This window comes from Colletotrichum lupini, chromosome 2 (genome assembly GCF_023278565.1).
Source record: "Colletotrichum lupini chromosome 2, complete sequence".
Lineage (NCBI taxonomy): Eukaryota > Fungi > Ascomycota > Sordariomycetes > Glomerellales > Glomerellaceae > Colletotrichum > Colletotrichum lupini.
This window is the reverse complement of record NC_064675.1, coordinates 2,374,519-2,397,991: the sequence shown is the minus strand read 5'-3', so window position 1 is coordinate 2,397,991 and position 23,473 is coordinate 2,374,519. Positions and strand designations below refer to the sequence as shown.

General features: G+C 53.6%; 9 protein-coding genes across 9 annotated transcripts; 5 read left to right on the top strand and 4 right to left on the bottom strand.

Moving 5' to 3' along the window:
• Window positions 1-284: 284 nt before the first annotated feature.
• Window positions 285-1,031, top strand: CLUP02_02988 (40S ribosomal protein S14; the record flags this gene model as incomplete). Its single annotated transcript, XM_049282016.1, has 4 exons — window positions 285-354; window positions 467-539; window positions 659-819; window positions 880-1,031. 4 exons carry the CDS (start codon window positions 285-287, stop codon window positions 1,029-1,031), a joined length of 456 nt encoding a protein of 151 aa, XP_049139159.1.
• Window positions 1,032-1,511: 480 nt separating this feature from the next.
• Window positions 1,512-5,678, bottom strand: CLUP02_02987 (SNF2 super family protein; the record flags this gene model as incomplete). Its single annotated transcript, XM_049282015.1, has 3 exons — window positions 1,512-3,712; window positions 3,764-5,098; window positions 5,675-5,678. 3 exons carry the CDS (start codon window positions 5,676-5,678, stop codon window positions 1,512-1,514), a joined length of 3,540 nt encoding a protein of 1,179 aa, XP_049139158.1.
• A 107-nt stretch (window positions 5,679-5,785) lies between these two features.
• On the top strand, window positions 5,786-7,219 carry CLUP02_02986 (uncharacterized protein; the record flags this gene model as incomplete). Its single annotated transcript, XM_049282014.1, has 1 exon — window positions 5,786-7,219. One exon carries the CDS (start codon window positions 5,786-5,788, stop codon window positions 7,217-7,219), a length of 1,434 nt encoding a protein of 477 aa, XP_049139157.1.
• Window positions 7,220-7,319: 100 nt separating this feature from the next.
• Window positions 7,320-8,736, top strand: CLUP02_02985 (uncharacterized protein; the record flags this gene model as incomplete). The annotated part of the gene is made up of 5 exons (XM_049282013.1): window positions 7,320-7,357; window positions 7,450-7,786; window positions 7,855-8,013; window positions 8,105-8,277; window positions 8,358-8,736. The coding sequence occupies 5 exons, from the start codon at window positions 7,320-7,322 to the stop codon at window positions 8,734-8,736; spliced, it is 1,086 nt and encodes a 361-aa protein (XP_049139156.1).
• Window positions 8,737-8,779: 43 nt separating this feature from the next.
• Window positions 8,780-10,606, bottom strand: CLUP02_02984 (uncharacterized protein; the record flags this gene model as incomplete). Its single annotated transcript, XM_049282012.1, has 11 exons — window positions 8,780-8,872; window positions 8,912-8,930; window positions 9,005-9,076; window positions 9,132-9,301; window positions 9,357-9,518; window positions 9,575-9,641; window positions 9,714-9,753; window positions 9,809-10,010; window positions 10,069-10,146; window positions 10,270-10,507; window positions 10,566-10,606. The coding sequence occupies 11 exons, from the start codon at window positions 10,604-10,606 to the stop codon at window positions 8,780-8,782; spliced, it is 1,182 nt and encodes a 393-aa protein (XP_049139155.1).
• Window positions 10,607-10,877: 271 nt separating this feature from the next.
• Window positions 10,878-11,495, top strand: CLUP02_02983 (uncharacterized protein; the record flags this gene model as incomplete). The annotated part of the gene is made up of 1 exon (XM_049282011.1): window positions 10,878-11,495. The coding sequence occupies one exon, from the start codon at window positions 10,878-10,880 to the stop codon at window positions 11,493-11,495; it is 618 nt and encodes a 205-aa protein (XP_049139154.1).
• A 1,384-nt stretch (window positions 11,496-12,879) lies between these two features.
• Window positions 12,880-13,568, bottom strand: CLUP02_02982 (uncharacterized protein; the record flags this gene model as incomplete). The annotated part of the gene is made up of 4 exons (XM_049282010.1): window positions 12,880-12,932; window positions 12,992-13,158; window positions 13,234-13,417; window positions 13,484-13,568. The coding sequence occupies 4 exons, from the start codon at window positions 13,566-13,568 to the stop codon at window positions 12,880-12,882; spliced, it is 489 nt and encodes a 162-aa protein (XP_049139153.1).
• Window positions 13,569-13,675: 107 nt separating this feature from the next.
• On the bottom strand, window positions 13,676-15,688 carry CLUP02_02981 (MYB DNA-binding domain-containing protein; the record flags this gene model as incomplete). Its single annotated transcript, XM_049282009.1, has 3 exons — window positions 13,676-13,813; window positions 13,916-14,929; window positions 15,677-15,688. 3 exons carry the CDS (start codon window positions 15,686-15,688, stop codon window positions 13,676-13,678), a joined length of 1,164 nt encoding a protein of 387 aa, XP_049139152.1.
• A 2,809-nt stretch (window positions 15,689-18,497) lies between these two features.
• Window positions 18,498-23,459, top strand: CLUP02_02980 (uncharacterized protein; the record flags this gene model as incomplete). Its single annotated transcript, XM_049282008.1, has 21 exons — window positions 18,498-18,602; window positions 18,673-18,727; window positions 18,818-18,907; window positions 18,959-19,060; window positions 19,129-19,300; window positions 19,455-19,499; window positions 19,562-19,607; window positions 19,667-19,882; window positions 20,113-20,335; window positions 20,416-20,459; window positions 20,514-21,079; window positions 21,152-21,192; window positions 21,277-21,504; window positions 21,599-21,708; window positions 21,766-21,978; window positions 22,047-22,519; window positions 22,575-22,617; window positions 22,656-22,890; window positions 22,943-23,133; window positions 23,187-23,366; window positions 23,445-23,459. The coding sequence occupies 21 exons, from the start codon at window positions 18,498-18,500 to the stop codon at window positions 23,457-23,459; spliced, it is 3,393 nt and encodes a 1,130-aa protein (XP_049139151.1).
• Between the last annotated feature and the right edge of the window lie 14 nt (window positions 23,460-23,473).

The following is a 23,473-nucleotide window of genomic DNA, read 5'->3' as shown; positions in this document are numbered from 1 at the left end:
TGCATGGGCCACCAACAGCAAATTGAAATTCTCACCGCCCTCATTTTTTCTCGCTTAGGTAGGGTTTCTCGAACGGCTAAGCCAATCTAGGTCGTTCTGCCGCCGCCAACCGCCCGACCCCCGTCAGGGCATTCTCGCCCACTTCTTTTGTTCGTGTGTGCAGGGCTGGGCTTTGTGAAATTTCGTTTGGGATTATTGCGAGCGACGGATCGAGAGAGCTTCCCTTTGCCAACCACTCCGACTAACCACCACCGAAAGACAATTCGTCAAACACAGCAGTCACGATGCCTCCCAAGTCCAAGACCGTCCGTCCCGCCCAGGAGAACATCTCCTTGGGTCCCCAGGTCCGCGAGGGTGAGTTTTTGCCTGCGTCCCAATGGATTGTGACGTCGCGCGTTCAAATCGCATGCGCCGACCGCAAAATGATAAAATGAAGCAATTTTGCTAACTACCCCGCGATCTTCAGGCGAGCTCGTTTTCGGCGTTGCCCGTATCTTCGCCTCCTTCAACGACACCTTCGTCCACGTCACCGATCTTTCGTAGGTCTCACCATCCAACGTTCTGCCTGCGAGTTCCGGAATACCCCTCCCTCGCTGGCGAACATGAAGACTATATCAATACCCGTGATGGTGCAAGATGGCTAACTGGGTGATTCCAGCGGCCGTGAGACCATCTGCCGTGTCACTGGTGGTATGAAGGTCAAGGCCGACCGTGACGAGTCCTCCCCCTACGCCGCCATGTTGGCTGCTCAGGACGTCGCTACCCGCTGCAAGGAGCTCGGCATCACTGCCCTCCACATCAAGATCCGTGCCACCGGTGGTAAGTTCTTGAACCCTCCAACAGTCCCTCATGAGCCGTCGAGCTGATTAAAATCTTCAGGTAACGGCACCAAGACCCCCGGCCCCGGTGCCCAGTCTGCTCTCCGTGCCCTGGCCCGTTCCGGCATGAAGATCGGCCGCATTGAGGACGTCACCCCCACGCCCTCCGACTCTACCCGCAGAAAGGGTGGTCGCCGCGGTCGTCGTCTCTGAGCGCCCGGTTTTACATTATTACCTGGGTGGCTTCCGTGGGACAGGAGCGCTCATTATTTGGTTTCTTGGTGGCATCGCGAAAAACGCGGGGAACGGCGCCTTAGCCTGGTCCCCACTCTACCTCTACGCACTGTGACATGCCTTCTGCTGCGGGCGACAGTATCTATCGTAGACAGAATAGAAACTCGCCATATATGGCCTGAACTGAAGAGTAGCTCCTGAACCCTCGACAAAATTGTGCACATAATGCGATGCTGTGATGTGATGTGTGAATCACCGAGCAGTCTACATCACTGCTTCACTGTTCTCAAATCTTGATTATATGAAAGCCTGAGATGTCGTTTCGATATGTCTTCGCGGATCTATGCCGCGGTATAAGGCTGAAAGCGACCACTCCTGCCCGGAACGCCATTCTCCTGACCCTCAATATTTACATGATTGCCCTCAAGTCGCCCAAGGGAAACTGGGACTGTTCAGCCACTACTTGAAAGCAGGCTTTAGCGTCCAAGTACCCCTACCCGTGCCACCCGTCTTCCCCAGGACGGCTACCCTGTCCAACGCACTCTTGAAGTCGTCCGTCTGCTTTGGAGTCTTGCAATACGGATTGAAGTGATCAACCAGCATCTTAGTCACTGCCTTGCCTCCTTGACGTCTCATGAAAGTCTGTATCAGGGGTATGAAATCCTTCTCCTTCAAGGGCTTGTCCGTACCTGGAGTATTGCCCCGTGAACTGGAGCCGCTGGCCGGCTGGCTGAGCCCCTGACGATCCGCAAGGGAAGACATGACCGCCGAAGAATTCACTCCGCGGCGTCGCGGTGCAGTAGGTCGGCCTCCCTCGCCTATCTCGCCAGTCCAGGTGACAGTTCCGATGGGGATGCGGCGCGCAGCCTCTCCAGCTCGTCGCAAATGGGCGGCAGCCTGGGCCGCTATCTTGTTCGCTTCGTGTCGATTCATGGCCTGGTCAGCCTGCACCTTCTTCTTACCATTCATGATTTGGTCATGCTCGTAGGCGCTATCCACAGTTCGAGAAAACAGATTCTCGGTAATGCGCTTCTCCTCGCTGTCATCTGTAGGCTCCGTGAACTCTTCCATTGCAGCGACGCCGGAAAGCTTGCGGACAGTGTCGACTTCGTCTTCTGCCTTGACGGAGGAGATGGGAACGGCGTTCTTTGACGGCTTCTCCAGCTGATTGTGGCCCTCTGACTGGTTGAACTTGACCTCCGCGCCCTCAAAGACCTTGCTTCTATTGGCGCTGGCCATACTATGGCTATTGTCGCCAAAGCTAAAGAGGTCATAAAGGTCAGAGAGATCGAAGTTGGCCCGCTGCTTCGGGTCTTTGAGGACTTTGTTCGTCATAAATTGCTTGAAGATCTGGCGGTGGTAAATCTTCTCCTCGATAGTGCCCGAAGTCATTAGCCGGTAAATGGCGACTGGCTTTGTCTGGCCGAGTCGCCAGGCTCTCTCTCGCGCTTGCAAGTCAGTTGACGGATTCCAGTCAGGGTCGTAGATGATGATCCTGGTCGCTCCGGTGAGGTTTACACCTAAGCCGCCCACTTTAGTCGTCAACAGGAACACGTCAATGGAGGGATCGTTGTTGAACTTGTCGATCAGAATTTGTCTCTTCTCGATAGTAACGTCTCCATCCATGCGTAGGTAGTTCATTCCCTCCATCTTGCCGATATAGTCCTGGATGATGTTGAGCATGATTTTGGTCTGGGAGAATAGCAGCGTTTTGTGCCCAAACTTCTTCCACATCGGAAGAAGGTCGCCAACCATTTGCAACTTGCCAGATCTTCTGGGGCTTCCCCAATCGTATCCTGGTTGGTTCTTCCTGTTCACACTAACAAGATCCGGATGGTTGCAGATCTTCCGCAGGATATCGATTCCGTAGAGTGATTGACGCTTTTTGGCCATGATTTGAGAGACCGCATCCGAATGAATGAACCTGACGTACTCCTCATTTTGTTCCGGCGTTAGCTTGCAGAACAGCACCTGTTCCGTCTTTTCCGGCAGGTCTGATGCCACGTCGACCTTGAGCCGCTGAAGCAGGTATTGGCTAATGGTTTCCTTTAAAGTCGTCGCGCATTTTTCAGCAGTCATGACCGCAAGATTAGTCGCATTCGCGTGCCCACCCATCTTGATAGGAATCTCAAACTGTTGTCTGAAGTTGACCAGAGTCCCTAGTCGCATAGGGAAAATGAAATCGAATAAAGACCACAGCTCGGTGAGGTTATTCTGGATTGGCGTACCCGACAGGATCAGGCGGTGTGGTGTGTTGAGACACTTGGCTTGATATGTGACATTTGCATTAGGGGTGCGAATCCTGTGGCCCTCGTCGAGGATGGCGTAGCCCCATTCCAGGGACAGCAGTTGCTCGCCATAGGTGTTCAAGCCAGCGTACGTGGTGACCAGAACGTGTCCATGCTTGGCAACGCGCCTGACGATACGCTCTGCGGCGTCACGATTCGTCCTATCTCCAGGATAATCTTCATCGTCATCATCCTCAGCCACATTGACCATGCCGCTACCAGACGAGTGTAAAATCGACACTCTCAGAGGGGGCCACCATCGGTGGAATTCATTAACCCACTGCTGCATGACAGTCGCGGGGACGACTACTATGACGGGCTTGTCGAGCTTCTTGGTGTAGTGTAACGCCGCAACGAAAGCAATTGCTTGCACTGTTAAGCTTATTAGTAAGATTGCGTTCATCTGTTACCAAAACTTCTTACCTGTCTTTCCAAGGCCCATCTCGTCCCCGATGATGCCGCCTACGCCTTGCTCATAAAGCTCAGCGAGCCAATGAACGCCGGTCTTTTGATACGCGAACAGCGACGCATGAATGTCTCCCGGGAGCCTCAGCCCGTTACCGAATTCGTGGTCAGGCTGATCAGGCGAGGGTTTAAACCATTCCTCCTCGCCATTATCTTCAATTGAGGCGTCGCCAGCAGCATTGGCACTTTGCTGTTGACGAGCTGCACTCCGTCTCCTGACCCAATCAGCAAGGCGTGCTTGGTAGATCGCCTCATTTCCATCGTCGACGCTGCTCAGGTCGACCTTTGTATTACCAACGGTGACTGTATTCTCCGCAGCCTTCTTATGCTTGTTCTTCTTATCTGTATTTGTGCCCTTCTTCCGCTTGCGACCTGTGGCTTCTTCCTCACTAGTGTCCGAAGCGTACTGGCTTTCAGCCGAACTCACAGTCGATGCATCGAATTCATCGGACGATGCTCCTTCATCCATCTTGCGTTTTTTTCTTGGTCGTAGAGAAAACTCGGTCTCAACGAATGCCGGAGCTGCTTCTGGATGTTCAGCAAAGCCTGGCATGCGCAATACTTGATGAGACTTTGGCTCTTCATCGTCGCTCTGGTATTCCTCCGCAGCCGCGTCTTGCTCGGCCTCGACAAGAACATCTGCTAGCTCGCCTTCGAAACCATCGGGTCGTTCGCCACCAATGTTGGCAAAGGGCGTGATCTTTCCGGTCCGGACGAGGTATTCTCGGTGCGACTCGCCGGCCAAGCGTTTAGACTTGCTTTTGACAGGATCCTCCACAATCGCAATCTCTTCCTGTCTCTTATCGATGCGAGCTTGGCAGTCCGAGATGTCGTTGATGGCATTCTCAATCTCTAGGTCCAGCTTATCGAGCTCCTTCTGTATGATCCGTGACTGATAAGGGTTACGTCGAGCTCCTTCCAGCTTCTTCCGTTGATCTACTCTTTTTGCCTCAAGTTTATCTTTAGTGGTTTCCAGCTTTTCAATGCGCTGCTTATCCTTCTTGTCTTCTGCCTCAATCAAGGCGGCGTTGGCCTGTGTTGTGATATCGCGCTCTAAATCATCTTGATCCCGGATATCGGCTGTGATAGTCCGCAAAAATGCCGCCTCGTCTCCCTCAAACTGAACTGCTGTGGTTCTGGGTGCATCTGCTTCAGTGCTAGAGGGTGCGCTTTCCTCACTTATCTTCTCGGCAACTATGCCGCCATCTTCTTTGTCGGACGACATCTTGAGATCCGATGACGGAGAGTTTTCATAAACCCATGCCCGATATTCCAGATTGCGAGCCCCAAGATCTTTGATGAGGCCGGTTTTGATCAGCGAGTTGCGCAACAGACAAACAGCAGTGTCGGTGGTTGAAAAATGGGAACGTAAGTGAAGTTGAGAATGGATATGAGCTCAGGTGGCGGACATGCCTGTAGGTACCAAGCTAAGTGAGCGACATGCAAGATCTGGATTCCAAGAAACCGTCGTGAGGATAATCGTGTGTGTTGTAAAGGTGACTCACTCCGGTGAGATTGTAAGGCAAAGATTCAGGACAGGCAGCAGCGCGTCAGGCTTGAGCGTTCACCAGCGATTCTCTCTGGAAAACGATGACGCCACGGCAAGGCAGGAGCGAACGGTTCGCGCAGTCAGCTGCTCTGAACAGGGATCTTAATGGGAAAACTTGGTGACGAATTTGATTGGTAGGATTTGTCAATCCCAGGCTTCCAATCCCATCGGCATGCGGACTTATATTAGATAAGCACTTGCTGGCCGGAGGCTCTTTTGCAGCCACAATGAGGATGGGAAGGGCAGCCACACCTGACTAATGCGGCGTTCTGGTGCCATGAAGGAGCTCCTACAAGGGTACTCCGTGCGCACCTCTCTACTCATCTTGTCATTGCTGGGATTCAACTACCTTACATCCAAACCTGTTGCGTCTATCAGAAAGAAAACTTCGTATACAACTACGCCGGCAATTATATTTGTTGTTCTCGGCCATGATTAAACGCCCTTCACCTGGCATTCTCTCAACGGTCGGCCACGGCCTTCGGTCCAAGCACCGTCCCTCGTCGACCCTACGGAGCGCTCCCAAGATGGCTCCCGTCTGGCTACAACCCTACCTCGATCATTTGCCTCAGAAGAGCGCACCCAAGCTCTATGCTTGGAGCCTGTCCAACTTGGACCAAAATAATTCAGTCTTGAGCCCCTCGGCCAGTCGGTCAGATGGATCAATTTTTCATCAACAACACCGCGATCGCCAACAGCGTATCTACGTTCTTGGCGTTGGGAACTTAGGGATTCTCTTTGCCAGCTCGCTTGCGTCTCTACCTAATCCACCACCGATAACCCTCGTTGTTCACCGCAAAGAGCTTCTGCTGTTATGGAGACAGCAACCAGGTATCGAGGTCACTCGGGGAGACTCTACGCAAAAGTATTTGGATTTCGATGTGGAGCTATGGTCCGAAGAAGAACCGATCTTAGGTCCAACAAGAGAGGTTGCGGATGGACAAGAGATTTCCAACCTGATCGTAACGACCAAGGCATCCCAAGCTCTTCCGCAGGTTGATCGAGCACGTCGCTATCTCAATGACCGCTCCACGGTTGCTTTTGCTCAAAACGGCATGTGCAAACTTTGGCCACCTCACGGCGACTCCTACATGGCATCGCGGTATGCAGATGCATCTGCTCGTCATCCCAACTGGCTGGCTTGTGTAACAACCCACGGAGTGACTTCGTTGGGCCAGTTCAAGAGTCTACATGCCTCCAAGGCAGACCTCAAGGTTGGGCTTGTGTTTCCAAACAATTCTGGCAACAACGGCTCTTATCTGTCGAATATACTCGCCGAATCACCTCACCTCAACGGCCATGTCGTAGCACGCAACGAGCTATGGGTATTGCAGCTGGAGAAACTCGTGGTCAACTCTGTCATCAACCCACTAACCGCCATCCTTCGCTGCAAAAATGGCGATCTATTCACGAAACAGGACGGCCCCATAGCGAGCATCATCAATTCCCTGTTGATGGAAGCCAGCAATGTTCTTCAAGCCCTGATTAAAGACCGAAGCACCGAATCTATCCTACAAACAGTCCCTGGAATGCCATTGGCAGCGGAGAACGAGATGATCCGCAAGTACGGTCCTCAACGTAGCGATCTCCTGGACCGCTTTTCTTACGACAAGCTCAAGGAAATGCTTTACAGTGTTGGACATAAGGTCCGAGAAAATACGAGCTCCATGCTCCAAGACGTTCGTGCTGGCAAACCAACTGAGGTCAACGAGTTCAACGGATGGCTAGTTGAGATGGCTGCCTATCTCGAGTGTGGGATTAACGTTGTCCATCACAAGAATCTCGTCGATCTTGTGGAAAATGGCACGGTGTTGAACGAAGAGTCTCTCGGCCAGCACTTCTCCAACCTAGGAGACGACCACTAAGGTAGACTTGCCAGTGCTTGAATCCAGTATTCACACCGCTTCATTGCTTGGCCCAGGTCACAATACGGCAGAACACTGACGAGTCGCTGAGCAAGACGCGATGACACGTTCGCATTCCCCAGAATATCGTCGATCTTAGTCCAACACTTTACGAGATCGACCGCGATGATACTGGAAATATATTAAACGTCCAGGGTACAACCCTCTTGATGGTCGTGCACTCCATTCAGTCACTCGACTGGTCGCAAACTAGACGACACCGGCATGCCGTCCAACGGCCTACTGAATCAAATCGAATCAACGGCAGAGATCCAGCATAAATTTGTCGTAGAAGCTACGGGGCAACCTTGTTTCGAAGACTTCGTCCACAGGTGCCGAACCTCGGCGGGCGACTTCATCCGTCCGGCAATCACGCTCTTAGGGAAGCCACTGGCCATACTCGCGGTATGCCAACGTGGCACAGTCTCCTGCAAAGGTGACTCGTGTGCCCTTTACAAGGCAATCCCGGAGCCTGTTAGTATGATTTGGTGTGCAGTTGCACTCGAGGTGGTCTACTTCATTTGCCACGTTCGCTTGCTTGCCACCCCTTAAGAGACCACATTATAGCCATAATATCAGGCGTGATATACTGGTAGCCCACCAGGAGTGGTGTATCGCGTCAGGGGCGGACGGAACATCAGCGACTGCCATGGAAGTACCCGACCAGAAGACTTTTCCTTCCAAGGAAACGCCCACACTTTTGGCCCCTCAGGATTTGCACCCGCCGCTTACCTTTTGCCGACGATGCCGCCGAGGTGTGTGAGAAAACTCATGCGAAGCTACGCTCACGCCCTCTGGCATTTTATGACGAGCAGTAGATTTGCCTAATAACTAATGCTGCTTAAGTCCGCCTTCTGGTGCGCGGCATACTGCTCTCATCGCACACGTCATCGTGTGGGTGCCATGGAAGGAGTCTCGAAGTTTGCTAAACACATCAAAGAGAAGCACAGTCCAGTGCGATCACAAAAGAAACCGCCAGAAACAATGAGTGGACGGTCTTCGTGGATTGAAACGGCTACGTTTGTCAACTTATACAGTGGAAGCTAGCAATGCACCGGGTTCTGCCCACACAATCTCGATATTGATCTGTCATAAGAAGTGGATCGTCAGTGGCGGGCTACCAGTTCAAAGACGTTGAAAAGCTCGATCTAGAGTCAGCATGGATCTTGGGATCATCTGGCTTGAAGTCACGCCATTTCCTCTATAGCAGCAAGATCCGGTTCCTTGCATTCGGTCTAGAGCTTGCTTTTGCTCCCTCAAACATGACAACCCCTGGATGCTCGATGGCAGGCCGATGGATTGCCAAGCGGCGAAATAAGAAGCGGAGCTCAGGGCACACGGCAACCTCGAGACCTCAATCCAATGAGACAATCAATTCCTCCTCTTCAGTCGAGTGTCGCCATGCAACAATCATGACCGGCAGTGTCCCTCTGGGTTGCGAGAGAGCCACGCGGTGGAGAGAACGGCGGACCCAGTGATTGCTAATCATCAGCGCTCCATTTCCCAACATATGGATCCAGTTCATATTGATGCCTCAATTCTCCGATTGGGCGACAGGGGTTGAAAGAAAACTTCCGGTGCATATTTGACGGAGATTTTCCTGGCGATGCCTGTCTAATGGGTTCTTGTCAGCCCATTGCGGAGACTGTGGACGACCTCAATCTCGACAAGGCTAACAACATCCCACAGGCGAGTGATTTGGGGCAGCCAAGCTACCGGACCAAGCCCATTTCTAAGAGGAATTACAGAAATTCTCTAGCATACATCACGTTGATCTCACGCTGGCTCTTAATGCCAACCGTGCCAACGGAGGGCCGACTAAGTCCTGATTGGCACTGGATTAGGTACGAAAAAAGCGTTGCTGCATGGTTACATCACAGCGTCAACCCGCATGACGCATCTTCGAAAAGCGTTTCTTTGGCCATTGACATTTGGTTTTCTCTTCCTCAACTCAAAGAATGGAGCCTTGAAAGAATCGAAAATCGTTCTCTTACTCAGGGCTATGGAATCGGTAAAACCCGGCATATGCTCGGCGCTGAGGTCCTTGGCTGCAGTCAGCCGCTTGATCCAAGCTTTCCGGGCTGGGACACGGAGCAACCGGGTGGGAGAAAGGCCGCCGCAAGGGTTCCTTGACCACAATTTCAAAGTCAGCTTTGGCCTTTTCAGCAATATCTCGGACTCGAGGATTCAAGAGACTCAGGCCAAGGCCTGCTGCCAATATCAAGTGTTCATACTTGAGATCTAAAGGCGGCGACCACAGCTGGTTTGCACATAGTCGGCCGACTGACCCGCCAGACAACCATATCAGCCCTAGACCATGATACGGGCCATGACGGTGCTGACGCCCCGGGGATCACACATAAACCATGTCCCCTGGTTCGCGCTGGAGGAAATCGAGCCAAGCATCCCCCGGCTTAGATACCGATCATCCTCACCATCTGGCCCGGCAGTTCACGTACGATAACCCATTATCAATCGCACATGAAGAGTTTCACCTGGGACGTCTCATGCGCTGAGCCAACCGACTTTTTCAGCATGAAGTTCGCGAACCCGTTAACATTCGTCCGAAGAGATGGCGAGCCGCTGACGGGGCATATAACGAGGTAGGGTTGGAGAAGAGGTTCAACTTCATGGTCAGGAGAGCGGGTTGTTTTTTCTCGCCCCTCCCTCTTTCAAACGTCGCTTGCATGACCACATGGCAATCTTCCGTGGGTGCCTTGGAGCCGCAACATCGTGGCGCCTGTTGTTTTGGCTTGCTTGATCTGCGCCATGCGACACGATATCTACCCTCTTGCGATTGGAACTGTCACAGCTACTGAAAGCTTAGATGTTTTGCAGAAGGATTTGATCGCTCGTCGTGTACGGCTTCGGAGCTTCAGGTCTACTCTCTATGCAAAGTGCGAGAGGGTGTCCGATTTGCGGCCCCCCACAATCGGAAAGTGGTCTCGGGAGTCACGAAATCTTTGAGCTTAAATTTGTTCAAAAAGTGTCTCAATAGTATAACGGCGGACACGACCTCTCGAAGGGGTGTGCGATAGTTGGGTGGTAGTAACCCCATCCACAAGTAGCAGCCGAGAGCCGACATCTGGAACCCCAGGGTGCGGTTGGCCTTGCCTATTTCTCACACCCGTGGCCTGTCTAGTATCCGATGCTGTTGGACGAAGCGCCGCGTAGGTCTCCGTACCCGATGCAGTGATGCAGGTATCACTCTGCATAGGGGGTGACATGCAGGAACCTCGTCGACCAAGGCTAACCCGTCACGTCACTTGTCACTGCGCGATTCACAACCTCTCACACATGGCACTACATCTCTGTCAGCGAGAAGAGAGTGGGAAGAGGCTCAGGCATGACAACATGTGTGGGAACCGCTCCGCTCGTGTCACGTTCCGGGGGCGATTGACCGCTTCTTTTTCCCCTGGATTTGCCTTCTGGCGGGTGACTGGGGGGACTGGGAGTGGGAGATGACGGGCTAGGGGGGGGAGGGGGGGGATATATCAGAATCCCCCGGGTCATATAACGAACAAAACCCTGGGGCCGAGTGTTTCAACGGGCAGAAGCCGCTGCCAAACCAACCTTTCTCGGTGGACGCAGAGCCAAACGAGAGCCTGCGCAGTGATCAATGGATTCACCAACGACTGGAGACTGGAAGCCAGCGGGAGATCCAGATCATAGGACGCTCATTGTAATGGGGGTGGAGGAAGGACAACAAAGTCGTCAAAAGGGCCACCATCTTGCTCGATCACAAACCCCGAACTCGGCACATGCGGAGGACCAGAATTGCCAACACCCTACGGGGAGGCGCCTCTTCTTTTCTTTTTCTCGCCTCTGCTCGATAGCCGGTCCTGGTCTTTCCAGCAGACAACAGGGCCAACCGGCAGCCCGTCTCTACGTTACTGTCCACATCTGGTCATGTGGCGAACTCTGTGTCGGGACAGGAGAGAGCCCAGAGAGGAGAGAGAAGTACAGAGAGGGACACGGAGAGAGCCAAGGCAGGCAGGTAAGCAGGCCAAAGCAGGACCATTCTGAAGTCCTACCCTGTTCCCTCGTCTCCGAGCTCTTCGCACCTTTGGGTCTCTTTCCTGAATCCTGCCCGCCGCCATTCCCTTCCCTTCCCTCTAACCCCCCCGCTCCTCATTCCGCCATTACTCGCCAAGCCGATATTGGCCCAAAAGTCCAAACCGAACGCACCATCCCCAAGGCCCCAAGGCCCAGGCACAACAGAGGGAAACAAGAATAACAGCAGAAGCCTGAAGTTAACAAACTCGACCCCCATCGTCCTTCACGCAAAAAAAAGGAACAGGCTTTTGAAACGGGAGCAAGAGCCAAGTTAGCCAACATGTCAAGAAAACGATCGCTTAAGAAAATACAGCTATCGCCTAGTTTCCGGATTTTAGCAGCTGCTAAACAAGACCGCCCGCCTGCCCGCGCGCGCGCCATCTCTCGACTCTTTCCCAACCCCCCGGGGCCCCTGGCCTGGTTCCTGGTTCCCCGGACTTTGCACTCTGACTCAAATCGGTTGGAGGATTGGACGCCGGGCTGCCGCGGCGGGCAAGGTAATCAAAACCAGCTGCCAAAAGCGGAATCGGAATGGATTGTTAATATAATTGCTGCCACACGTCAACTGCACGCCAACCCGTAGAATATAATACCCAAGAACAAAAAACCTCCGGCCGGCCGTTTCCCCCTCCACCAGGGCCGCAAAAGTAGGCCGCGCTACTGTGGCAAGGCCAAAAAGAGGTGTGTGCCTTGGAAGCCTCTCGTTTTGGGACGAGGCCTCGGGACCTTCGTGAAAGGGGGCGGCTCACGACCCAAGGTAAGTAAAGGTCCCTGAACTCGACTACACGCGCCCCCAAGAGAAGTTGCACATTTGATGCGTCTCCCGTCCCGAAGCGGATGGATGGAATGGATGACAGGACAGACATGTTGCTTTTTTGTGATTTGCCCACCTACACACCTACGCCTGACCTTGCTTCTTTCCGTCCTCCCCGGAAGCGGTTGGTGCATGGTTTCTTGCAGACTGCTTGCTGCATTACGATGCCAATGTGATTCACAGAAGTTTATCCCCGAGGTTTCCCACTTTGGGATCGGGGGGGGGGGGGGGGTTGTACTTTCTCGAATAGGGTATACCGGGACCGAATTAGTTGTGATTTTCCACTATACATTAATAAACAGAAGCAAAAGAAACATGTTTCTCCATCTTCCTGCACGTTTTGTTTTCACATAATCGGGTTCAAGCAACAGCACCTCGAGAAATGGCTGCCGCTTTTGTTCCACTTCATACCATGTTGCGATCCTCTTCATGGGGCGTAAGCAGAAGCAAGTTTGGGACGAGGCAAAAAAAAAGGGGGTTGAAGAAGCTACAAATACTACAAAGTACATTTGCGTGATGTGTGGGGTAGAATCGAACAAAAAACAAATAATGAGCGTTTAGAAGATAACAAAACGAAAAAAATGGTCAAAAGTACAAAACAAAATAAACAGACGTCGTCATGGATGCGAAAACTGCGCGTGTGTCATCCGCCATGTTTGCAAAATGCGTCTTTCCATCTGCATCTTTCTCCCCTTTTTGTGTTTTTCTCCTTCCACCCACAAGACGCCCAGGCATCATAGCCAGCTCACCACTAAAACCTCTTGTCCGTTGAATTCAGTACAGCCAAGTTTTCGAGAGTCGATTCTGCAGGCGTGTTGGTGTAGTAGACAACCAAATGCTGCAGGAAAACTGTCGAGTGCAACCGAATTTCGAGAGAATTGGCAATGGTAGATCCTTGGATGGGGCCAAAAAGAAGTTGATGACAATCGTCGAGAAGTAAAAACCAAAATCGTCCAAGGGAGCGTCGAGAGGGATAAAAACAAGCAGAAAGGCCGTAGATTGCGTGGTTCGCTGTGTTGCCCCCCAAAGTCTATAGTGTGTGCGTTGTGTCATGAGTCGAGATAAAGGAGTAGGTCGAGAAAAAGATGAAGTTAAAAAAGGTGACCCGTGGTGTTCGGGGGTATCTCTAGAATTAGGCGGATGGGGAATCCAGCAAAACAAAAGGACAATGCCACTCGAGAGTCGCAGGTATGAGGTAGAAGCCGAAGTGAACATGGCGAAGAAGTATTTATGGCCTCGGTGGTTCGAGGAAGAGATGGCGCAATTCTTCGGGCCTTGCGTTCTCTGTGCTTTTCGAACCCAAGTCGTTACATGAAAAGACGTCGGGCAAATTATTGCAGATCTTCCTCCCCTACCAGCTCGCTGAGTCGAAGTGGGAGGACGGCGTTCGTGGAGGTCGATCTGAATGCTCCGGATGGGTAGTGTCGTTCCAAGTTGCATGATGGAGATCATCGCTAAAGGCAAGCTCCTCTTCATCACTGAAGCTGCTGCGTGTAGATTGTGTCTCCAGCCGGGGGCTCAGAAGTTCCCGGTGGAGACATTGAATGCTATAAGGGAGGGCCGCCCATTAACTCCTGCGTGCGTTCTCGGCAGGCAGCAGGGGTAAAGCCGGTTCCGACCTTGTTAGCGACGATACGCCATTTCTCATTCTCGTAGTCTTGTAGCGCGGTGCGAAGCTTTTGGTCCTAGAGGAATATTCAAGTCAGAATGCTGTGCGCGGCCTTACCATGCCCCGCCGTCTGGCTGTGCTGCATGGCATCGTAGTCAGGGGAGGGAAGAGCACATACCGTTTCGTCGGTCCATTGGGTGGTCTTAGCTTTGAGCTTCGTACAATAGCGCACCTGGAGTGTTCCTGATGATCTCCCCGGGAAGAAATCCGCGATTTGCTTCCATGTTAGGGATTTGTTCTCTTTCAGATCGATCAGGAGCTGGTCGTCTTCGGGTGTAAACTTTAGCTTCGGCCCCCTTGGCCTCGGTGCCGGAGTCGGCATGCCTGCTTGTCCCACGACGCTCGGGGCACCGCCTCTGTCTCCGCCGTCACCATCACGCCTCATCATCTTGGAAGGGGGTCCTGTATCGGGTAGTCGGTGGTGATGATGCGTAGGAGCCTGGACTTGCTGGGTCGCCTGCGCATAGGCGGTACCCAGAGGAGTCTGTTGCATGGTCTCGAGGTCCGTCTGTTCAAGATCGATCCCGGGAACGGACAAGTCAAGCTCGTCTGGTCTCGGTCTTTTCGGTGCTCCATGGGGCGTATGAGATTGCGTAGGCGTTGTCATGGATGGATACAAAGGAGCGACCACCGGACCCGGAGCGCCGTAGTGAGGCGGGCCCAAGTGCCGGGCGTGGCCCAGATGGTGCCCCGGATCCATTAGAACCTGGTGGGAGTGGTGAGAGTGGTGAGGGTGCTGCTGGTGTTGCTGCATGCCAGGATGATGGGAGTGATGGCTAGTGGGCGGCTCGTGGAGAGTGGGCGTGTGAGCGGCGCCATGATGGAGAGAGCTCCTATGGTGTTGATGATGTGAGGGCGTCGTGTCATAACCATGCTGCTGTTGGCCCTGGTCGCTCGGATGCGACTCTTGTGCAGAATAATCGACATTGTAGTCCCCTACTCGATAGTTGCCCGCCAGCGTGCTTCCGGCACATGGGTCCCGCCAGAGCGAACCGCTCTGGACGGTCGCCGGGCTCTGAAGTGAAAGAATTGGTTGAGCGAAGGCCCTCTCGGGCGGCGTCGGGAGAGGTGAGGGCTGTTGGTGCGACGTTGCGGGGTCGCGATGGTGGTGGTAGTCTTTCAAACTGCGATCCTGTAACAGCGCTATGGTGTCGCCGTGATGAGACCCCCCCTCCAGACTCAACGAACATTCGTGCCCGGGAGGTGTTGAGAGAATTTTCGCGGTATTGCTGGCAGCGAAGGAGAATGGTGTCTAGTGGCAACGGTCAAGCCCTTGCCAGATTTTGTGGTTGTGATGATGACCAGGTTGAATCTAGCGGTAGTGATGTTGGGGAGAAATGAGGAGAAGGACGAAGACGACGACGACGGTGATGATGATGACGACGGCTGAGAAATAAGACCAAGTTGGTGTTGCGGTTTCGTACAACTTGACTCCCGGTGGTGAAGAGCTATCTGTCTGTCTGTCTGCACGGCCGGACGGATAGTTCCCTTTGACTGGCGTAAGGTGGGAAAAAAATTATTAAGACGAAATAAAGGTCGAGGTAACCATGCTACCCTTTTTCAACTGGTTGTTGTCACGCGCCGTTTAAGCTCACGGGATCTTCCCTTGACTTATTATAAATCCCGTTTGGCCCTGGACAAGTAATATAGTAGTGAAGGGGTCAAAAGAGAGGAAGCGCGGACGTGGGCAAGGGCTGCATTATATCGTCCGATGTGCCTTATCGAAAAGAGGAATAGAGGGCTGTGTGTGGACTCTTGCTCTGGGGGTAGAGAGAAGGGGACGAAGGAGAGGAGAAAAGCATGCATGGGAGGGGTGAGGCGAGAGAAAGAGGGTACATCAACTGCCGCTGCTTTTGTCACCGACATCTCAAGCACATACGCGATTCGCCATGTGCGAGACGTATTCTGTTCCTGAGTAGGTTGCGGAGACTCAAGTTAACCTTGCCCAGTAGGTGATGACGGTAGCATAATTTGGGGATCTTATGCCATGGGTTTCGCTGCCGGATATAGAAGCAGGAGTGCCCCCGGCCGGCGGTGATGATGCAACTGGCGAGGAGGTGGGCGTAACAGTGGCCAGCCTACATAGTATGATGGGCAGACAGGGTCGTCGGGGGAGACAAGCAATGGACCATTTCACAAATCTAAGAAACCTCCGGATGGATTCGATCTAACCCTGTAGAGGGAGGCCGGACGACCCAGAGAGAAAGAAAAAGAGAGAGGTCTGGAAAACGCATGGAAGAAATCCAAGCACGTTCAGCCGAATGAGGGATACAAGCTGAAACGAGCCCTACCATGCGCTCGCTGGTTGGGAAGGGCATAGCAACTAAGCAGCAGCAGTTCAGAAGAAGGCCGCCCATGTTGCTCGGCCCCCTGCTTCACCGGGGAGAGAGAGGGAAGGGGAACCAGGGTGGCAGCTCTTGGCTCAACTCAAGGCAGTTGACTCTTGAGTGCGAATGTATGTGAGCCTGTGTATGGGTGTGCGCGTGTGCGTGGGCTCGGAAGCTCAAAGTCCCTGGGTCACCCTTCCCCTGGCCTCCGTCCTTGACGGGGGGCTTGCTTTGGGTGGAAAACCACCAGCGAACAGCGTAACTTGGACAGCTCTGCCCATTCTGGAGAATACAGTGGAGTCTGTTGGGGGGCAAACAGCAGGTTTTGGGAGAGAAAATGGCTGGATGAGCACCGAGAAGTCATGCCTTGGCCCTGATGGGGGTATATCTGATGCAGGGAGGGTATACCAGAACCATGAAGAGAAATCGCCGCTCCGGTACGCGATAGGGCCAGAGAGACGGTAAGGTTGCAACAACCACTCGACCTAGTGGGCAGATTGCCGAGGGGTGAGAACAAGGGACTGCCGGGTGAGAAAGACGGAGGGCACCAGCTCAAGCTGGTTGTATCCATTCGCAACGTCAGTCAGAAAGAAAGAAAAAAAAAAAAAGACCCTTTCTTTTTCAGTCCTGATCCCCTTTGCCGTCATCGGTGGCAGTGAGGGCCTGCTTCCACGTTCGAGGACCTGGTCAAAAGCTTCGGGATCGATTCGGAAGGGAACTGCAGTGGTCCCAGGAGGCAAATCATCCCGGCTGACCCAAGATGAAGACGTCCGCAGCAGGGGGATTTGCGTCCCAAACGCCAGAAAAGGCGTGTCAGTCGGCCTTCGCCTCGATGTCGATACGGTCAAATCTGGCAGGTCCCACAGGCAGATGCCAATGCTAGAGGAAGAAACAGAAAGGAATACGACTGCGAAGGGACATGGCCGAGATGAGAATGACGGCGGTGCCACGGTTGAGGTTCAGGTTCGGCAATGCGGCGGCTGTTGGACCAGGCGGGCGGCGCGCGCGTCGACTAGATGGGATGGTCGTAGGGTTGACTTGCACCGGACCAGACAAGACTGGTTAGCCTGTGGGGTAACAACTTTTTCCAATGAGGATACTTTTTTGGGGACTTGGGACGTGTGCGACTCAATGACCAGGTCGCACGATGGTGCCGTCGTCGAAACCATGGGATGATAGAGGTTCGCTCAAGGTGATTATTCGTCTGTTTGCATGGGCGGGCGGGCGCGCAAACGTGCACGCAGCCGCCAGCAGTTCGAGTTCCTCTCGTCTTCTCACGAACTTGAGGGCATCCCCATATTGCCAGACGCGTGCGCTCAAGACGCGCACATAGTCTCCCGCGGCCTCCCACTCGACCGTACCACCCCCCCTCTTTCACCTAACCGTGAGCCGGGAATGTGGTGGGTGTAAGCAAAAGGACGGTACATGGCGTAAGAAACCCCCCCGGCTTTCGGCAGCAAGGAGATTGTGCGACTCAATGCACATCCCAGACTTTCGGTGCTTGATGGTAGGTCGGTCACAAAAAAAAAAAAAAAAAAGGGCCTGGGGACTGGCTCGACACTCGACAGGCTCGCTCTCTCGCCGCTGGGCACAGGCGAAAGTCGCAAGTACCTTCCATGGCTCGTCAGGGAGGGTAGGGCCGAACCAGTAGGAAGGGCGCTTGGACGAGAAAACCTGGGACGAAGACTCGACGGGAGGATGGCCAAGGAGGGCACTCGGACAGCAAGAAGGCGGATGGCCGACACAGTTTGGTTTGGCGGTACGTTGGAGAATTGGCTCGAGATCCTCGTGTGGGCATGATGCGGCTGGCGCTCGCTCGTTGCTAGTGCTGGCGGCCAAGTTGACCTCATCGAGACATGACGGATCATGGGAGGGGGGATATGAAGCTGGAGCAGGGGGTCAGACGGGTATCGCATGAAGGAAACGCGTTTCACGCATACCTGGCAATTAAAAGATCAATTATGCGACCCAGGGATCCCGGGCAATCTTTCTAGAAGGAGTGGGACTCTATTCTAGCGTGTGGTGAGGTGCTCACCTTATTTCTTCGTCGCTCAGCTAGGGGGAGGACTTTGGTCTTGGGGTCCCATTCTAGAATTTGAAATCGGTGAGGGGGGGGGGGGGGGGGGGATCCTTTGGGGCGGTTCCTGAAGAGACGGACGAAGTGCCGCGAATCAGATGGCTGGGCAGCGGTCAAGTCGGTCGACTCTGTGGGCACGGGGGATGTCGATCAGACGTAAAAAGAGGGCTTGGAAGGTGACGGAGTCGACGATGATGTGTGGTGATGAGGTGGGGATTGGAGGAAATGCAGGGCAGGCCGCAGATGAGATGCTGATGCGCAGTCATGGAGCAGATGACGGATGGGCAGATGAGACGATGAGAAGAGCCCAGGAGGCAGACGAGGCAGTGACGGAGACGGAGAAGGAGACAGAAAGAGAAGAGAGACTCAGACAGGGCCGAGACTATCGAATGACGGGAAAGGTAAGAAGGGGAGGTTCAGGATTCGGAAGGTAGGCGCCGGGGACGGGAGTTGAGTGCAAGACGATTGAAGGAGGAAGAGATTGCGAATCTTGGAAGCAGCGACATGGAAAATGCGATAAATGCAGGTCCGAATTGAAGCGCCCAACACGCCGCAATTTTGATGTTTATTTTTTTCCTTTAACATTGAGAAAAAAGTGTGGTTGGTTGGGTCTCAGATTTGGGTCAAGTTCATCTCACTTGCAAGTCGCTTTGCTGGAAAACCAGGTGGAAAGATACATGGATTACCGATATACACTTTCCCCCAGGTGTGCCATCCTGATGCCGAGACTTTTGTCTCGGCTCTTTGTCTGTCCCAGGAAAGAGGAAGGTGCGATCTACAAAGTACAGAGTTATTGAGAAGATAATACCTTCCATGCTTCATTCACGGGCCATGGCAATTTCCATCATCACCTCACTTTGTAGAAACTAGAGATGAGACATGGCAGCCAGGCCAGACTGTCCACAAGCAAGGCTGGAACACACACAGTCCGCATTGAGGGCCAAGCCTCCAGGTTCGACGTGTGTCGGCAAGGCAAGGTACCTCGTGCACGGAGCAAGGTACAAGAATGCGTACCTTACAGACCCCAGGCAAGGTACCTTATCTGGTACTTTACAGGCTTCCTAGTTAGCCGCGATGGTTTGACAGATGGGGCCGGCGGGTGCGCGTCAATGAGGTTGAGTGTCGTTGTGGAAGAACGGACGCAATAATCCTCGGCCCACGATCCACTCTTTCTCAGGTACCTACCTCCCATACCAATGAATATTCATACCTAAGGTACCTTAGTCTCCATTCTCGGAACTGGGTTACTGCAGTGTTGCGTTCTTGCCTCCGCCTGTCACGATTCTGCCCATCGTCGTGTAGTTCTTGCCGTGCCTGCCCAGCCTTGATGAGTAAGAGAGCGTCTGTCCACCTCTGGAAGTTATGTACTGTCGTCAGCCTGGCCCCTTCTCTCCTTCCGTCCTGACGTAAGGCGGGTGGTATCTTAGGTAAGGTAAAGGGCGCCCTGACATCGGGTTCCTCCCAGATTCCGTCGACCGGGACTGTAAGTGACGGCAAGAACGGCAAGAACTCGCTACCTTGGGTGCTCGCTCCTACCTTGCTGTACCCTGCCCTGCATGTTTGCATCTGCGGAACGGAAGATGGGAACGAACAAGAAAGGAAGATTCGAATGTGTAGATACTTCGTCCTCCGTATAGAAAGCTTTGGAGGAAGTCAACGAAATGGAAGTGCCATGTCGATGGTTCCTTCCCGTTCAACACTAGGCCGAGAATGGGCAACCGGCCAAGAAACCCAAGGCAACTTAAGTTAAGGTCAGCTGCCGTAGGTTGCCCTCATCTCACGTCTGGTCTGCGCCTCCGGATGACTGTAGCAGTGCAGAGAGATGGGATGGGATGGGATTCTCCATCTTCCATCACCAATGCCTGCCTTTGCGGCTTTGCCAGAGCACATGCATGATGCGACGGCCAACAGTCCGAAGCCCAGATGACCACGGCAATCTTCGTCATCGTTCTCGTCCCGCATCGGAATAGATTGCTATTGCCAATAGTCGACCCCCTCCCCGATGCTGGAGGATGGACCCCGGAATGCCCAAGCACGCCAACAACAACCTACGAATACGCAGGTACCTTGCCATACCTTACAAACACTTTCTGGCCAAAGGTAAAGCATCTTGCATCCGTCTCTACACTACTACGTAGAGGGCGCGGCGCACCTATTCCACCGACCACACCGCACCACCCGACTGATCCTTTGCTGCATGCGAGCCCCTTACAGAATGCCTGGCTGACTTCTGCATGCATCGCATGGCTTGCATCTCGGTAGCTCGGCTCAGAAAGGGAAGTGGTGGGTAGGGTTACGATTGCGACTGCCAGCGGTACATCGTCCTCGCCCACGTTCATGGGCTCATTGAACGTACCGATCCTTACCACGCCCTTTTTTCCGCTTCAGCTCTTCATCCACTTTCCGAACCGCGATCCCCCACGAACATGACACCGCTTTGTGGCCTCGCCTTCGCGTCGCCCTTTTTACCGCATACTTTTCTGACTCTCTTACACGTGTCTGGGATTATCCTCTTCGCCCAGTCTTGGACGCTCGAACCCGCCGCAAAACCTTCTTTCACATTCTCGAGTCCGGACCGTCGGTATACACCAGATGACAGCCGGCGCTGTGCCTGTATGCAAGTTGTTGTTGCAAGCCAGGGCCAGCCGTGGCCGATTCCTGGACCTGCTGGAGGGGCCTCTCCCCGGACTCGAGCCGAAAAAGTCTGCTGCGCTTCAGAGAAGGGGCATCATACGATCAACCTCGTTCCTATGGCAGCGGTGCCCCTGCATCGCCTAGGGAGCCTCCAAGGGCCCTGTATCGCCTCAGCCCAAAGCTTGATGAACCTTCGTCCGCTTGGCGGTTTGGGTATCCGGTCGGCGGAAGCCGTCTTTTTCCAGTAAGGATATGGAGTACGGACTACGGACGGTATTACTAATTACCTTGTCTTTGCGTTGCACGGCGCACGTAGGGACATTCTCTTCTGTCTACCTACACTATCCGTAGTCCGAGGTGGCTAGCTACTATACTACACCCCGCACACTGCAACCACCACACTTACAAACTTCCGCAACATGACTTTGTGCTACACCAAAGAGCCGCTTCTTCGTCTTTGTCCAAAGTCTCGCAACGAATCTAAAGCTATCAACCCGTACCCTGGAGCCGAGACTAGCAATCGCTTCCCTCCACCGGGTCCCCCCACTTGTCTCGAGGCCTTACTGCCGCTTGGCTTTTGGGGATTTTTGGAGAAGCCCGTTGAGTCGCGGGTGTTTGCAGGCAACCGGGTAGGGATCCCCGAGGTTGTCACAACTCACACTAAACTTGGTGGGTTTCTGTGCTAAACAGCAGGTCAACCTTGAATGCGCTCCAGGGTTCTCTGTCTCAATTCTCACGAGCCTTCGCTGCTCTTAGTACCCAGTTTCTTGTTCAAGGGACCCGGTCAGCGTTTTCCTTTCGGGGACCCTTCACGAAACCAGCCCTGTCCAAATTACAACACCTGTCCTCCAGCTGAAGGTTAAAGCTGCAAACGTGTCGCGGGTTTGCGCCGGCCTGCCGATTCCGAGCGTCTCCTGAGATCCGCGACAGTCCCTCCACAAGACGTTTGATTTACCTTACGCCACCTCGCGCATTTCGGCTCGACTGACCAGAAACACAAGATCGTGTCCAAGCCTCGCATCAGCTGAGAAAGACGAGCACGATGTCGATACGACAGCGAGCCAGCCAAGGAAATTACCGGCTTCAGCTGACCTCCTGGATAACTGCCGAGAGGAACTTTTTTCACAGCAATCACGAAGCAGAGTCCAGTAACAAAGCAAGAGCCAGAGCCATCTCCGGGCTGCTTCATCTCCACTCACCAAGCCCAATAGTTCGTCCCTACCTTCTTGGAGAGCTCGCCCGATGCAGTGCAGCCTCCAAGTGAGTCGACGGGGGTTGACCCAGAAGTTATTTCGATGTCTTCATGCGCCGCCCTGTGGCTCATTCCACATCTGCTCGCGTGCGGCGTCGACCCTCTCAGATCGCCAATTAAGGCCCCCAAAACAGCCACATCTCCACGACCAAAAATATCCGCTCCTTGCCACACTTTGCTTTTCTCGAACCCTTGTTCGTCCAACGAGGATGCCAGGACGAGCCACCATTCCCGACGGCCTGGGCCAAGAGACGCCCAGTACGGAATGAATCGCCATTGTCAGCCGCACCTAAAGCCCATCCCGACTCCATCTCCAAGGATGCCGCAGGGCGATGACGTTTCGTTCCGTGCTCGCAATCTTAGGACACAGACAAAAACGCCCGAGAGGGACGGAAACGCGTTCGCTCTCCATGGCAATATCTCAACCACGCTGTCGACATATTGGCCATGAACCCCTCCTTATCATCTCTCTACTAACATGCCCCAGTTGCAATATCTACAGGGCAACTAGCCGCTCCAAATCGATCCAAGTGGGAGCGTTTCCGTCGCATCGGTGCTGAACATCTAGCTGCCCGTCCAGGGCAACAAACAGGGGGTGCGTTTTCCTCTCTCTTTCTCCCTTCCCGTTCTTAATTCTTGCCCTGGCGCATTAATGCATGAAATCTCCAATTTGCGCGGACCATCTACCCCGCTGAATCAGCGATTAGAATGCCCACCATCTTCAACGGCCTTCCCGCCGCCTTACCATTTGCAGCCCACGTCGTCCGAAGAACAAGCATCGACGTCGCGCGAAAAAGCCAACGGTTGGAGCCGTAAGCGGAATACGGCATAGTAAAGGCCACCACCACTTCAAAGCGGGCGGCAGGAAGTGGACGACATTGCCTCCACAGCTCCTCCAAGGTGACAGCTTTGTCGTCACAATTTGCAGCTCAACTCCCTTCTTGGACCCTGGGCCCGCGTTCACAAGCAGCCATGGTGTGCCTGCGTACCTGTTTTCTGAGATGATCCTTTTCCTTCTCGGCATCCTCCGCCTGTACCTGCATGCAGTCCGCATGCGCGCAATGGGGGATTTGGGGAGAGAAGGGGGGCTGACACGCAGGGCCCCCTGCCGGCCTTGCTGCATCTCCTAGATGAGTTTACTGCATGGAAGCCTTGGAAGAAGTCCACGGAAATTTCTATTCATGGTAACCACAGCACTTCGTACACTACCGCCGCTGAAACTATTCCCATCTTGGAGACGCGCATGAACGGCTTGTTATGGGAGGCGCAGCCGCTCTACGTATGTAGTGTACGTACGTTTTGTTCTTATGTGCGACTGATAATCCTCACGTTTATCAAATATGGCCATGGTTTACAGAGTAAGGAACGATAACAGCGGCGAGGGAG